Source organism: Mixophyes fleayi, chromosome 11 (assembly GCF_038048845.1).
Source record: "Mixophyes fleayi isolate aMixFle1 chromosome 11, aMixFle1.hap1, whole genome shotgun sequence".
Classification (NCBI taxonomy): Eukaryota; Metazoa; Chordata; class Amphibia; order Anura; family Limnodynastidae; genus Mixophyes; species Mixophyes fleayi.
The window spans coordinates 25,610,326-25,626,897 of record NC_134412.1 but is presented as its reverse complement, the minus strand read 5'-3'; the positions used below and the strand labels follow the sequence as shown (position 1 = coordinate 25,626,897).

At 36.4% G+C, this 16,572-nt stretch overlaps 1 protein-coding gene across 1 annotated transcript in view; it reads right to left on the bottom strand.

Annotated features, from left to right (window-relative positions):
- Positions 1 to 16,572, bottom strand: part of LOC142107511 (otogelin-like protein) — a 93,479-nt gene that overhangs the window by 37,030 nt on the left and 39,877 nt on the right. The window contains exons 2-5 of the mRNA XM_075190975.1: positions 5,659 to 5,725; positions 4,558 to 4,610; positions 3,536 to 3,691; positions 1,981 to 2,115 (exon numbers count right to left, since the gene is read on the bottom strand). Coding sequence (XP_075047076.1) covers positions 1,981 to 2,115; positions 3,536 to 3,691; positions 4,558 to 4,610; positions 5,659 to 5,725 — 411 coding nt within the window. The remainder of the gene's footprint in view (positions 1 to 1,980; positions 2,116 to 3,535; positions 3,692 to 4,557; positions 4,611 to 5,658; positions 5,726 to 16,572) is intronic.

The following is a 16,572-nucleotide window of genomic DNA, read 5'->3' as shown; positions in this document are numbered from 1 at the left end:
GCTCAGGCACTATGGAAGGGTCATAGACAGCACAGTTGGCGTAGATTGGCACACAGTCACATGCAACCATCACTCGACTAAATTTAACAGCCATCCTGGTCAACGTCTGTCCAATCCTGTTCTGATATTGATTGAGATTAGCAACTTAACCTGTATATGCTGCAATTTGTGGCCAACTAGGTCTTAAATGACCTAAGTGACTGGTGAAATTGTAGTCTTTAGTGGCATCCTAAGACATGATCAGATATCAAATTGTAGGGGGAAAGCAACAGGACAGGTGGGCCTCTCTGTGAAACGGGGAGTAAAGCTGTCCATACACTGGCTGAGCAGCCAGATCTATGTCAGGAATGCTCATAACCAAGTAAGCCGACCCATCATGGATTTGGTGTTCTTCTATGCATGTCTGGCAGAGACAGGACCCAATCATGACTACTGAGAAATCCAGAATTAAAGCAGATCAAAGCCAAATATATATGAGTAAAGTTGAATGCAAGATTAGTTCTGTGTTGTTCTGGGAAACCCAGCTCTTCACACATTAAAACAACTATTTTTATAAGAGATTTTGATGAAAACCGCGATGTATTTTACCTGTGAAGATTTTGGTGAGTTGAACAATTATTTTACCACATGAAATTTTGTGCTATAATGTTATTCATTGCATATATCACATAATCTCTTTTCATAATTTAATATCAAATATTGTGATTCTTGGTCATTATGTTTAATGACGTGATATTAAAGAGTCTTTATAATGTAAATACTATTCAATATTCTGAATGGCATTACCTTCCTCTCTTTATTGTTACTGAATTCCAATTTTCCAATTTCACGCCTTACATCATATTAAATATCAACATGATATCTTTCAAGAAAGCAAAACGCATACCTTATTACTAGTAAATTGTGCATTATTTTAAAAAAAAATAAAGGTAAATTGTAATTCTGAGTATGCAATCATTCCTACAATCTATTTCACATCGACTAATAGCATTCTCTTGATGGTGGCTAGACAGAAATGTTAAGTACAGTGATGTTATGAAATTTTATTGAGTCACTGTACATTCTCTGGTCACTCATCTGCCAAGTCTTAGGGATATATTTACTAAACTGCGGGTTTGAAAAAGTGGAGATGTTGCCTATAGCAACCAGCTTCTAGTTATCATTTATTTAGTACATTCTACAAAATGACAGCTAGAATCTGATTGGTTGCTATAGGTAACATCTTCACTTTTTCAAACACGCAGTTTAGTAAATATACCCGTTAGTGTTTGCTTAAATAGAATATTTTGGTCTATTATAAAGAAAAATATCAGAGATATCTATCCTGTATTAGATGATTGATATATGGAATACCTAACCAACTAAATGTGTGCTGTAAAAAATCAATTTTGCAATTACAATTTTTCATTAAGGCAGTAACTGATAAGAATCAATGCTATTTATCCCACATAGTAAACAGAATAATCCAATTCAATTGTTTAAAATTGCCAAAGCATTTTAAATGCTGCAATGTTGGCAGACTCATTTCTGAACTGAAAACAGCAAGAAGTCTCTATACAAAGTTTAAATCATAATTCTATGCATCTTGAAAAATTTAAATTATGAAAATGACAGGGCCATTTTTTTTTTATTTTTTATTCATAGTTTTGATTATAAAATATTGATTTAATCTTATTGTCACTGAATTCATTAAAGTGTTCTCAGCAACATAAATATTTTGCTACATTTTAGACCCTGAAGGTCAACCTTCAAAGGTCAACCTACAAAAAGGTTAATAGTTGATGATCGTATTTCAAATATGTTTGCAAACTCATGAAATCATAAATTTAGGCGTTTAAACTCGTGAGTTTACAAACTCATTCACTTTTTGATTATGTTCTGTAAATATTACCTGACATTTATTGAGGAATTGTCAAATTATTAAGCCCTACCAAAAACAAGCTGACATTAACAAGGTTATTATAAATAGTTATTACTGACCTGCAGCGCCTTGCTTCTCTTCATGTGAATTCCCAACTTCTGTCACAATCGTCTTCGCAACAGCGCCATCCACATTTACGCCACCTTGAGCACTCACAATACCGCCTGCTTGGAAGCTGCTATTGATTTGAACTTCTGTTTAAGATGAACAGAAATGATACAATTAAGTAAGTGTATAATTTCCCAAATAATTTAGCTGGATGTGATGAATATATGAGGCAACTTTAAGTCTTCCACAGCACTAATAGGCCCCAAACTGTTATATGGACACAGCATGTTAATGAGCAATTCTTAAAGCACCACAACCTCTATATGGCAGGTTCATGTAATATCAAATTATATCTCCAAGGACTTTACCATAACATATTCTGAAGCATGGAAAAATTATTTTTATACTTATGTAGGTACAATATAAAATTTGAAATTAACAGTAAGTTTTCAGGACAAATTGATCTTGTTCTACAATAATCTACAAACCACTACATCAATTAAAGGAATAAGCACTGAACATATGGTTTGGCATTGTTTAAATACAAAAGGTACTGTCGCATCTGTAGATTAGGTTATGCCAAGTGTAAAGAGGACAGAAAATATATGTCACTGATGGCCACTATGGATAGGCAAAAAATGGCTAGGTAACAATAACTCTTATTTATCTATAGTAAGCTGCTCAATTAATACTGTTAAAAAGTTGATGCCATCATAATTCCAGTGAACATGTTTCTTAATAAATTAGCGAAATTATCATTCACAACAGATGTCTTTTTAACATGTCTTTCAATCCATCTTCTGAAATAGAGTGTCATGGTCACACGTCCTGAATTCATGTACTGAGTAATCTTCCAGCAGAAACACTTAACTACACTAAAGGTAGTTTATGAACATGCAAAAAAGCAGGTATATCTTGATTTTCTTCCATGTGTTTGAATATTTGTATCACATTGATAATTGTGTGTATATAACAGCACTTACTTATATCACCTGTTCCTGGATGGTGCAAAAGCCACCCCTATCCAGCTAGTGGTGCGTGCTTTGTGTAATGTAATAGGTGAGGGAGATGATTGGAGAGAGGTGCTACCCATGCACTCTATGATGTTAGCCACACACCCTCCGGTGACGTGTTGTTGCACGCAATAGGCCATTAATAGGCTATGTGACCCTTAATCTGACCCTGCTTAAAGTGCAAACGTGCAACAAATAAGTAAAGGTAAATACTTGTAACCATACCAATCAGTTAGATTTTTAGTTTAACTGTATTGGCAGCATGTTTGTCACACATAGCAAGGAATTTGGTTTTTTTGTTGCTATTTAAGATTGTTGCATAGAAAAATGATGACAATAGCTAAACAGTGGCCATACCTAAAAAGCTATATCTAAAATTTACAACACAAAAGGCATAATATCTGAAACCAAGATATCACTCACAGTTACATTTGTACTCTACCATATAGTATAACAGAGCATTACTAGACATACACAAAGCCTGTATTACATTAAGACATGTGAGTGCTTGATCTACTGTAACAATTATCATGAAGATGGATTTAAAACCTACTGATAACATTTGATTGTCCTTCAGGGACTTTTATCAGGTTGTCGCGCATGTTTAGGGAATGCTTTACAATGTCTACAGCCTTTCGATTGCTGCTTTCAATGACTTCTTCATCTTTATAGGTAATGTCATTTTCTTTCACATGAGGCGATTTCTTATCTGTTTTAAATTCAGAAAACACAATTAAATCGATATGTGACTGACCAAGGGTACTCAGTACGAACAATTACATGTAATCAACAAGGTAACAAGTTGAATGGTCTGCTCTAGTAATTCCATTTTTGTCATGCCTCTCAAGTTTGCTTCAAAAAATACTTTTTTCTCTCTTTTTGCTGACAATGTTATATATGGTAAAAGTGCTAGTGCCACTATAGCCCAAAAGGGACATTTTAAATATTTCCTCCCCACTATATTACTGATAACTAAAGCTCCTACCATATCTTTAGGACATAATTCAAATTGTATCTGATACAGAAAAATCTGAGAATGCAGTAACTTGAGCTACTGTGACATTATTTGCCCTGCTGCTACTGTGTATCAGTCGGTGTATATATATATATATATATATATATATATATATATTTCAATTTATTTTATTTAGGCCAAATAATTGCTATTGTTTGTGGGTGGTGCCTATTTAAAAGCCTAGCACCTATTCCAATCCCTCAGCTGCTCACCTCGCTCCTCTCCTTCCTCATTAGTCTGCTACCCCTTTTTAACCTATGCCACTCCCACCTCCCTTACTTTATTCACTTGCCGTCTGCAAGTTAAATAACATTGCTAGCAGCAAACAAAGTCTCCAATCCATTCAGTAGTGATTCAGCTCTTTGTGGCCACAACTGTACATTACATTTTGGTGCATAGAACGTTGGAGTGTACTATGTGAACTCTGATTGGGAATACGGGAATATGTGGCATATGATAAAATATAAAAAACTAAACATTTATAATATATTATTAAGTCCCTTAATGACAAATTGTTTCCATAATAATAGCAATATAGTAAAATCACAACATAATCTTACCGATACAATTGACACTGGTGGAACAGTCTTTAATTTCTCCATTGATGCATTCACTATAAGTGGAAAATAAATTAGAATGTTTTGGTGTCAGCTTACAATGGCAGGGAAAAGTGCTCAATGTATAATGTATGGTTAAAAAGTGGGATGAAAACAGACAAGTAGAATTCCTGTATCATTTCATGCAGGAGACATGAAAAATATAAAACTACCATATATTTACATTTTGCTATTTTAATTGTCATATCCATTGGTGATTGAGATGTTCTGACTTGATAGGACTGCAATTTTTTTGGTTCTGTACTTAGCTTTGTACAGAAAATCTGAGTTTCAAAAAGAAAAAAGGTGGAAGTTCATATAATGTAACTGTATTCCAGGGCAAATGAGGACAGAGAGAAATATCATTTTTTTAGTTAATCACATAGGGCCTAATTCATTAAGGAACTTAACTTAAGAAACTTCTTATTTAAATACTGACTGTTTTTTTCATGTAGCACACAAATATCAACTTTAAATTTCAGTGTATACAAATAAGCTATCAAGTATTTGTGTGCTACATGAAAAAACAGTCAGTATTTAACTTATGTGCAAAACAGAATACTAATTTGTACCCCTTGCATTGTAACATGGTTTTGTCCAGGAGACTTAAATAAGAAGTTTCTTAAGTTAAGATCCTTAATGAATCAGGCCCATAGTGCTCAGCTTTACCTTAATGTCTCTCCAGTGATGGAACTATTGGGGATGCATTGGGGTATGGCCAATAATAGGCCCAAAGGTGAGGGAAGCCCGGCAATGCTGCAGTGCACCCCAAGCCCAAGCAGCAGGCCCTGATGATGCTTCACTGCTCTTAAAAGAGTACAGCGAGAGTCCTCTTCTGAGTGATGCATACGCAGTGGGCATTTGCGCCAGGCCACACATGCTCTGAAGAGGCCAGGAGGCTACAGCGACATCACACCTATCTAAGGGACCTGCTTATGCCCTGTCCCATCCCATAATGTTGTCTGTATGTGTTGTTGACAGTGGTGCTGTTCTGTATGATAAACAGAACAGTTGACTGAAAGATATCTTTCTGCTGTATTCTTGGTATCAGAATTGGCTACTTACCATATCAGGCAATTGTCAATAACCGTGTCTCCATCGTTGTAAGTCTTTCGTTTATAAAGACAATTTGCTGTTGGGAAAAAAAATAAAATAAATTGTTTCTAATGCAGTGGTGACATGACTAAAAATCGCAAAATACTTTTTTTCAGAAAAAGGAAAACTTTTCCAATGATTATGTTTTCCAACGCAAGTATGTTTAATTGTCCTGGGAACTGTGTACAATAAAGATCTAATATTCAAAACAATATTTGTTGTTTTTTAATCAGAAGACAATCACGTAGTGCTCTCATATTACCTCCATTGGAGCTTACAGATTTAATTCTCTACCACACATAAAATTGGGTAACAAAAGCATTCATTAAACAAGGAAGTGCACATCTAAGAATTGCATTACTGTTTAACTGATTAAAATGTACTAGAGTTTGCATTCTCAAATGGTGTAGGGTAAATGTATAATTAATTCTAATCATGCAAATAATCAAATTGTAGAAGATGTTTGCCTGCAATTTAAATATTCACCTATGAGTGACATAAAAGCATTTCAATTAGTAAAAAAAAGTGTAAGTATATCATTACTGCCACCTTTCAGTAAATTCACTCACAGCTAGATAAAAGTAAAGATCAGTAAATAAAATAACAAAACTCTACAGTACTTGGTATCACAACATAAATTTTTGGGGGATTGTATAAGATTCATATGGGGAATTCAATTCCCCCCGAAGAACCGCGGGGTTAAAACTATTACCGTTATTATGGTCGTTTTAACCCGGCTTTCAGCTCGCAGTTCAGGGAGCTGCAAACAAAAAGCCGGCGTTAGTACTACCGTAATAACAGTAACAATGCGCAGGATGCATTACTTTTAACAGTACCGCGGCCAATTGAATATGCCCCATAGCTCTCTATTTGCACACCCTGCATCTTTTTCTTTTCTTCAAGGCTACTGTTACATTTTAGGCCTACATAAATTATGTAACACTAAACATTTTTGTTCATCAGTACATTTTTATACAATTGTTAGTAAAATAATATTTAATACTATTTTCAAAGATTGGCTAACCTGCATTGCTAAGCTGGAAACATTTTCATATAACTGATGCCACAGTCTGATAAATTGACCTCTAAGGCAACAGAATTGTGAACCTCTGCAGGAGGATAACCATCAATTCATTGTATACTATAGTAAAAATACTGCCAGTGAGGGAGACACATCCTTAAAGATAATTATGACGATGAATTATCAGTTAATGACCCAAGATTCAAATTGTACAGGTTGCTGTACTTCATATGTTAATGTGGTTTTGTGAGACAGTATCTACACCAGTCTAACTTACATCAGCTTTCTCCATTCTCCAGAAGGGGCCCCCAATGTTTCAAATGCTGAATAATACTACTAGAGTGCTTAGTTAAGTAAGGGCTTTATTGATAGACATAGGTTAATATATAGATCTGATATTGATTTTATTGTGAATGCCCATTGTACTTGCTTTGCTTTGTTTATACATACATGTGGTATAGTACTGTGAATTGTATAAGTGAATGCCATTTAAACCAAGGGCTATGTTTATTGCCAATCCTATAGCTGATACAAATCTCAGGCTTTTAAATAAAACTGTATTTGCTAAGCCCTATAGTGAAGCTCAGTTTTCCCTTTGTCTGTGTACTGCTGGAGAAAACCTTGCCTCTCTGGCATGGTGTGGATCCTATTGAGTCTAGCCAAAGTCAACACAGAAGAACTCAGAGAAAGAAGAGTCTGTAAGCTCACACTATCCAAAGGTACCAACCATTTTATTCTAAACACTTGTGAACATTCCATTACCCCTGGGCCATCACACAATGATGAGTAATAGGGACCCTGTGGATTGTAGCCCAGGTCCCAGGGGTTTCAGTCTCAGTCATGCTAGTATGACCTTGACAAGAGAGAGAGTTGGCTTTGGGTTAGGGAACTTGCTGTACATTGCTGAGATATTCTTACTGTTTATTGGAAAATACTGGACTATGAGTCTCACTGTATATTTTAATATGTGGGGGATGGAAATTTTCAATTCAAGTGTGGATCAGAATGGATATTAAATAATTATGAGTATTTCGGTGATCAAGTGTAAAATATGTAGGTTGAGTAAGAGATCAGGGGCTGAGAACTCTCACGGTAATTTTATCTACCCCTTCACGAAGTTAGACAATAGAGGCTGTAACAATAGGGAAATATTTGAAGGCTTTTTTGGACTTCCCTGTTCTTGAGAGCTTAATCATACCAAGCACCCTCATTTCGAATCCTACATGCATTTTTAAATTGTCAAAACATTCAAATTATGTAATTTAATAAATGCTTGAATAAAACCCAGAAAACTATGTTAGGTATTCACTTTCTACTTCACCTCCCCTCTGCAGTGGCCATCGTTTTTTTTTAATTGCTGTGTTGTCATAATTCTAATGGCATTGGGGAGTCTCCAGGCAGAAACAAGGGTGGATACAAATAATAAAAAGATATTATTTAAACAGTATAGAAATACTCAGTAGCAGCACAATATATATTGCAAATATCCAGGGAACTTTGCAGGAATGAGGCGACAGGAAGGTAGGATGTGAGAAGATCATTTGGCACTCGCAATTATAGGACTTAATTTGTCCACTCCCTGCTGTTGAGTTCCCTAGCCAATACCAATAAATATTGTTCTGTTGCCAGAGTTCCTGGACTATTACTTAGCTATGATAGACAAGCGATTTTTACATGTACCATTGAATAAAAAAAGACACAGATACAGTGTAGTAGAATCCATAAAATAATGTTTTCAGCGCATAAAGTTTTATCATATCAAGCATATATCAATAATTACATATAAAAGTGAAGAACTAAGGTTTACAATTCTGTTAACTGAATCAAAAAGAACTGGAAAAGAACTGAAATAAGATTAAAAATCCAGCAGGACGGCAGATTTAATCTGTTTGTAGATAAAATACACAAATATACTCAGCAAGTGTTAAACTTCTAAGAATAGGTGGCAATACAAGAATAAGCTGTAGATCCAGTGACACCTAGTTTCTCGAGAGAGGTAATCTTTTATTTATTGCTTAAAGAATACGCTAACAGGCTAGCATACCAATGATTTATTTAAAGGAATAACTTAATGTATTATGGTCACTTATAAAGCTATACTTACTTTATATGCTAGACAAGGTTTACCATTTTCAAACTGTACAACAGAACCTTTTAAACTTCTTCAACTGAGTCACTCTTTGTAATACTCATTTTCAAGCCCCCTATGATTAAACTAGATAGTAAGAATAAGGCTGCCAACATCTGCTCCCCTCTGTCCCTGTGTTTAATTCCCTCCAAATGTCATACTGTCCCATTTAAAAAATGACAGGCAGAGTCTAAACTGTTATATTTTAGGCAAAAGTCATTTCTGAAAATATACTTATAAGTGAATATGACAATACTTACCGTACTGCCTTCTACACCAATTAAATGTAACATTCTTAGCATGTTTAACTTATTTGTAACCATTGTTATATTGAAATTACATTGAGTTACCAGTTATATCTTATGCACATCTTTTGCTCAGATTTGCATCCATTACCGTACGTCTTTTTGGCATATTCTTAGGGACATCCTAGTTGTATATTACTGGAATAGTTTGAATAACACATTTGTTTAGCTCAGGATATTATGGCTAAGATCATAATTTGCTTCTCTGACCACTGAACGCTAAATAAAAAATAAATATTGTTTGTTCTTAGTTAGTAATCATGTATACTGATGTTATTAAATTGTATCTACTAAGGCTTTTAAACATCGATCACTGTATGATGTTAGTCCAATACCTTTTCTAATATTAAATCATTAATAACCAATAATTAGATCTAATTTAGTAAAGTTTTTTCACTGGTGTTGCAGATCAATATGAATTCTGATGTATTTGTCATGCTATATAACTTCCAAATATTAATTAGAAATTAATTAGTTAATTAGACATTTAGAGTAATTAATTAATTAATTAGTCATTTAGATTATCTTTGCAATCTGCAAACACCTCTGATTGTTATAATGGTTTCATGAAATATACTATTACATTTTACACGCCATATACATGGTAGATTTTTTGTTGAAAATTGGCAAGAAGGAATTTGTTCATATGAAAAAATGAATTAATAGTTACCTCCATTCTCGGTAGATGCTGCGTTGAGTAGGCAGAAAGCAGAGAGAACCACAATGGGGAGAAAACTCATGGTGACAGCACCAACCTAAATCTGTTGTTTCTACTATAGGTCTGTTGTCATTACTGTCTCCAAACCAGTACTCTCCTAGTGGCTGCCTAACCTGGAGAATGTAGGGACTGAAGTGTTGTGACTTCTGTTTATAAGATGGACTATTGGAATGTGGAGGAGGAGGAATTTGACAGGTATGACTGGTTTCACCACCATTATGACAGCTGTAAGAATAGCAGAAATCAGGTTGCACTTGCTTTTCTAAATGGTCCATCCATTAAAGTTATCCATATACAGTGTTTTATTTTTTTATCTTTGCTTTTATTAATCCTTAGTATTTGAGTATAACAACCTTTAATATTTAGAATTAACAGATAATTTAGGGGCTGTATTCAATTAAAATGTTTCAGTATACAAATAGTATTTAGACACTTATAGATGATATAAATTATAGTTTTAAAATAGATTACTTTTGTGCTAAGGCAGTAAGAAGAATGGAAATACCTGCTACTGTTACTCGATATGTGTGAATATACATGCTATAGTCTATTATAGTTTACATTTCAAAACTGCTTTTACTATATTTTTATTGTGTTAGAGAATCCAGTTATAGGAATGGCAGACATACCAGAGACAGCTTTTTTTTTATCTTGGCAGTTTTATATTTTCGAAAAAACTGGAAAATCTGGGGGGGAAAAATCCAAATAATGTGTGGAATCTCTAAAACTAAGTAAAGAGGATGGATCTCTCAGTTTTCAATCCTGGGGGGGACATTTGGGGAGATAAGTGCAACACACCAGTATTGTATTCCATTTATGTTGGTGCACATGAAATTAAAAAGTAATGCTGAATTTGATATATAATTGCAGTGAAGAGTAGGGGGTCTGATTCAGAATGTGATGCAAACGGAAGCGTTACTTGCGATAGAAAAAATTTGCACACAAGTGTATGTGTATGTTCGCTATATTTAGTTTAAAATGCATCTAGATATAAAAGAGTAGCAGATGTGCCCGTTTGACAACAGATACACCTCTCAGACACGTCCAACTTGCGTACATGTGCAAAAACATTTTATTTTGTATGTTACTGACGCAATTGCTTTGAAGCATAAATAAAATTGAATAACTTAGCTATTAAATCAGGAACAACTTCCCAACATATGTATACAATTTTCTTTCTTTTATCTTTGCTTCAACAAGTTCTGCAAATCATAATCCAAGTGAGTACTAAAATCTCAATAAGCGCCTGCAAATCATTAGCAAACATTGAATTTCTAGCCGTTCGCTAGTTTGGGTGTTTACCATCGTCAGCTACTTACACCTGCCCCTGAACACTCGAAAATAAAAACACATTTTCAGTCATATCCTCGAATCCGTTCCAGTCTCATTCCGTATGCAATTGCTTGAACACACCGTCACTGTACATTGCCTACGTAAGAGCATCACTTCCCTCCACTACCAAGCCTCTTCAGGTGAAAGGAGTCATAAGTGGCAAAAAATCACAGGTCTGAGTAGCCTAAGTTGTGTACATTCATTTTCTGAGCATACACAGTGCAAATAAAAGCAAAGATACTGTCAGGTGACGCCTCCGCACCCTCCATAGGTGCCAGAGACGGTCGCCTTCTCCTGCGGCACACTCACGTCCCATTGCCTAGCAAAGGGACGTCCTTCCAGATTGGGCACTGTGCGCTCATGAGCAGTGTCTCCGGTCCCATTGCTAGGCAACAGGACGCCAGCTCTACCTCCTCATCGGCGATCAGCTGCTCTGTTTGCCGGCACCTCCTCTCCCCAGCTCTCACCTGGCCTTATTTAAACCTCACTCTGGCGCCAGGAGGGTGCCAGAGTATTGGTTTACACCCTCTGTACTCCTGTGTTTATCTTCCATTTGCTGCTATACTGGTTCCTGACTCTGCCTGTCTGACTACTCTCCTGGTTATCGTCTTGTACTTTTCTGCCCGTTCTGGTTTGACCCTCTGCTTGTCCCTGACCATTCTTCTGGTTTTCCTTTGTTGTACTGCGCTACCGCTGGCTCTAACCCAGACTGTCTGACCTTTCTTATACTTTGACTGCGCGGGTTACAAGCTGGGAGAACCGCGACCTGTGCGCCTCCGCAGCGAAGTCCATACCTCCATGCGGGGGTCCCTGGTGAACACCAGGGGTGTATTAGACTCCGCGCCTCCCAGTTTAGTAGTGCCAATACCAGTCAGTGAATATCCGTGCCTCAATGACGTGACAGATACATTATGGAAACGTTTGTACGTCTCACAATGAATCACGCCCAAGATGTTTGGTAAGAGTTGCAAATTGCCAAATAGTTATGAAATATTTATTTTAAAACAAAGCATGTTCTTTATGTCTGAGCATGTACCTCAGCAGGCTTTTGCATCCAAAGCACCATTAAACACGATTTACTATACGCAGCTTCAAACGCATTATAAAGCTTAACACATAATATTATGCAGAGAGGATACTATCATAAGTTTACTAGTCAATCAGAGACTTTTGGAAGTCAAAAAAGGGGGTTGATCTATGTGAAAGTATGATAATTGGAGACAGAGGAGAATGTAAGGTGGTTAATGCCATTGTCTATTATTATTATCAGATATTTATATAGTGCCTATATATTATGCAGTGTTTACAGAGAATATTTAATTTTTCAAAACAATCCCTTCCCCGGTGGAGCTTACAATCATCATCATCATCATTTATGTTCATAGCGCCACTAATTACGCAGCACTGTACAGAGAACTCGCTCACATGAGTCCAATAGAGCTTTCAGGCTAAACTCCCTAACACACACACACACACACACACACACACACACACACACACACACACACACACACAGACAAACTAGGGTCAATTTGAAAGCAGCCAATTAACATACAAGTATGTTTTTGGAGCATGGGAAGAAACTGTAGCACCCGGAAGAAACCAACGAAAACATAGGGAGAACCTACAAACTCTACATATGTCCTACCACATAGACACACATACACATTAGGGTTAATTTTGCTTGAAGCCAATTAACCTAACAGTATGTTTTTGGAGTGTGGGAGGAAACAGTAGCACCTAGCGAAAACCCACGAATAACACAGGAAGAACATACAAACGCCACACAGATAGGACCCTGGTCAGACTCAAGCCCATGACTCCAGTGCTGCGAGGCAGCAATGCTAACACTATATTCCAATATTTTTATCTGTAAAAATATTACATAGCCACATATCACCAATGAGATAATATAATTTACAAAGTGATGATGTAAATTGTAGGATAAAAAAAAGCAGATCTAAATGATCACTTGTGAGGAACTTTCTAAATGTTATGTTTATTTTCTATTAATATTGGCACGAACCCCACCAGCAACGCCAGTAAAATATCTCAGGCTGCAACTTTAGTGATTGTTGAGATTCTGTATGTTCGAAGTGAGCCATTGTGTTTTTGTCCACTCACAGCAATCACTTACATGAACATTAATGTGTTGATGATGAATATGTTCAGACATAGAGATGTAAGAAACATTAAATACAGTATATGTTTTTTACAAAAGGAGTAAAAAGAAAAATACATCGTTTTAATAAGCACTTGGGACAGAGTACCTTATTGTATTGAATCTTCATTTTCTGCTTATCTGTTATTTACCCAGTTTATTAGCCTATCAAATCATTGGAATCCTCAAAGCGTAGACAATCATATCATTGCAACATTCACAGGTGATCAGTGTATTGATGTTGTGGGGAGCAGTGAAATGTTCACTTATCTGATTATGTTAGTGAGGACAGAGTAACACGTGACAGGGGCAATGTATGAAGTGGGGAGAGGTATACATATTTACGTGTCTATGTGAAGCCTCACGTTTCTCAAGATATGTCAGGTGTACAAATGTGTATTCTTATGTTCCATGGTAGTGAAAAGATGCAGCTTGATAGTGTTAGTAGCAAATGTGAAAGTCACATTACCCTACTCGTAAACAATATAATGTCATATACACAAAAGAAAATAGTGTCTTGGAACTGTTATTAATAAATGCAAATGTTGTAATTTTCATTTAACATGTGATGAAATGAAAACACCTCACAAATGAGTAATCTGAATAGATGGATGGAACTTGACATAATATAGTTGTGATGCTAATGATTGAAATACTATCAGCTGGAGAGGCCAATAGGCAAACAGCCAATCAGAAGCAGCTTGATAGTGCTGCTGGTGTTATCATTATAATGTATCGGTACACTAGACCTTCAGTACCAGCAAAAGATACGCCTTCTAAGAAGTATATGTGAGGATGTGTCCCAGTCTCTTTAGGTTGCATCTTCAGAGAGTGTGAAACACATATGTATACAGGTCTTTATAAACCTGTGTTAGCCTACCCCCATCCACCTCTCCAGGTGTAAGGGACACCAAGCCTAACATATACTCAAATCAAGATACATATGCTTTTTGATAGAATGAACCTGTGTATATTTGCGCCACAAAAATGGACATATGTCAACTGTATATGAGGCCCAAAGTAGATACACCCAACTTGTCCGAAAACTGTGCAGTACTCATTCACTTATAATGAATCCCTTTGTTTTAATGACATTTGCATTTCACAAAGGTCCACCTATCCTAGACAATACGCGCAGACACTATTTATCATGGTGGAGACTTTTGGAGCAGATGGACAAACACTGCGTCCCCCCCCCCCCGACACACACAATGAGATAACTTTTCTATAGGGCCCAGTTATTAAGTTATGCCCCTGCCAACCAGCTAACTTTGTTTATGATATATTAAAGTACATTACATTTGTTTCATTCTTATACCTATCAGTACAACAGGTGTTAAAAGATTTCACTTGTGTATTGTATGAATTGTTTTGCATGTCTCGCTTTGACAAAACTATTTTATTAGAGCAAAAGTAAACAAAAAATAAACTTAAGAAACCTTCCCTGTAATGACCTGTTTTCTATGGTGGGCTTAAATCTTAAATGGATCTCAGGTTGCTTATTTCCTCGTCAAAGTATTAGTCACACTCACCTTTGAAAAGAATAAAACAAAAAGAACAGTCCAAACCATATTTTTTTTATAAGTGAAGGGTTGCTAAAGAATTTCTTCTAAGTATACAGTGTTAGGTTGTGCAGAGAACTTTCAGTAGTTTCAATAACTGTGAGCTCACCGAATGCTTTGTGTGCTGGCTATGTGCCATGTGTCCCTATTACAAGTGCTTACCAATCTTTTCTTTATCTTGTTATAAATTGTCACATGGAAACAATAGACAAAACAATTTTTTGTTACGCTGGTGGGGACTGTATTACTCTAAGGCACACCACAGTGTTTTCAGATGATTATCGGTCCAATCAAATGATAAACGACCGGTCGGGCCGATATCACATTAGTGTGTACGCAGCAGCGATGAACGATTAATGTTACAAAGCCCATTGTATCGCTTCATTTAATTTTTAAAACGCATTAAAAATGTTGTTCAATGATGGAACAATGTAGTTCCAATCCTGCAGTGTGGATGCACTCACGACCAGCAGTGTCCATAGATCTCTATGGAGTGGGCAAAGTCCCAAAATTTTCAACCCATGGTTATAACAGATGAGGAGCACAAATCTGAAGGTAAATTGTGTATAGTGTGTATACATGAATCAACTTTTTTTTTTTTCTGTCCTTGGTAAAATCGTTAAAGATGTTGCATCGTTACAAGTTTCCTGTAGTGTGTATCTATCCTTTCCACACAAGTGTATATGGTTACAATAATAGTCTCTGTCCCAAATGTCCAAAGTGACCTCTGGAATATATGAATAACTACACAAATATTGTCAAAGGAGATAGGTGCTTCCGGGATAGCATATACCATACTTGCTAACTTTTCCTCTTTGGCTTCAGGGAGATCCTGGGGGAGGTGGGGTTGTGGGGCGGGGCTTGATGAATTGCATCATGATGGCCCCACCCCCCAAACAATTGTGACAATTTTGGCCAATTACAGCAGGGGGCGGGGCTAAGATGACGCAATATTTACGTCATTAAGCCCCGCTACTTATCTATTGCGGGGGCGAGAACCGGGAGTTTGCCCTGCACTCCCTGGAGCCTGGGAGGTCTCCCAGAATTGTGGGAGTCTCCCAGACATTCTGGGAAAGTAGGCAACTATGCGTTAAAGAAAAGCAGCTAATGAATCTCTAGACACTGAAGTGTCTTTTACATTTCTGTCTCCATTACTGAAGTCATGTTGTCTTACCTGTCAGTCTTTGATTAAATCTTGGCCTCCGTGAAAATGGCCACCTCCATAGGCATCAATACATGGATATAGGACACAATTACTGAACTGTGTCATCATGCCAATTATGGCGAAGCCAACCATGTCTTTTAATGGCTCAGCATCAGGGAGAATGCCAGACTCTTCAGGGAGTGAGGAAGATCACCCCTATTTCAGGGAGTCTCTCTGACATTCAGGGAGAGTTGGCAAGTATAGCATATACTTTGCTATTTGAAGAGGGAAAAATGAAAAATAGGGAATCCTTTGAAAGGGGCTCTCCCAGGAGACGAAAACAAACTACTATATCTTGGAACAATATCTATTATAACCTCGGAACAGAGGAAAATGCATATGAAGCACACGTCACAGAAAAAAATACGAAAGCAAAGGAAAATAAAAAGTTAAAAGTACTATTATTCATTCCTATTGTATAATACTATTAAAAAAAGTCAAATATAATGAAGT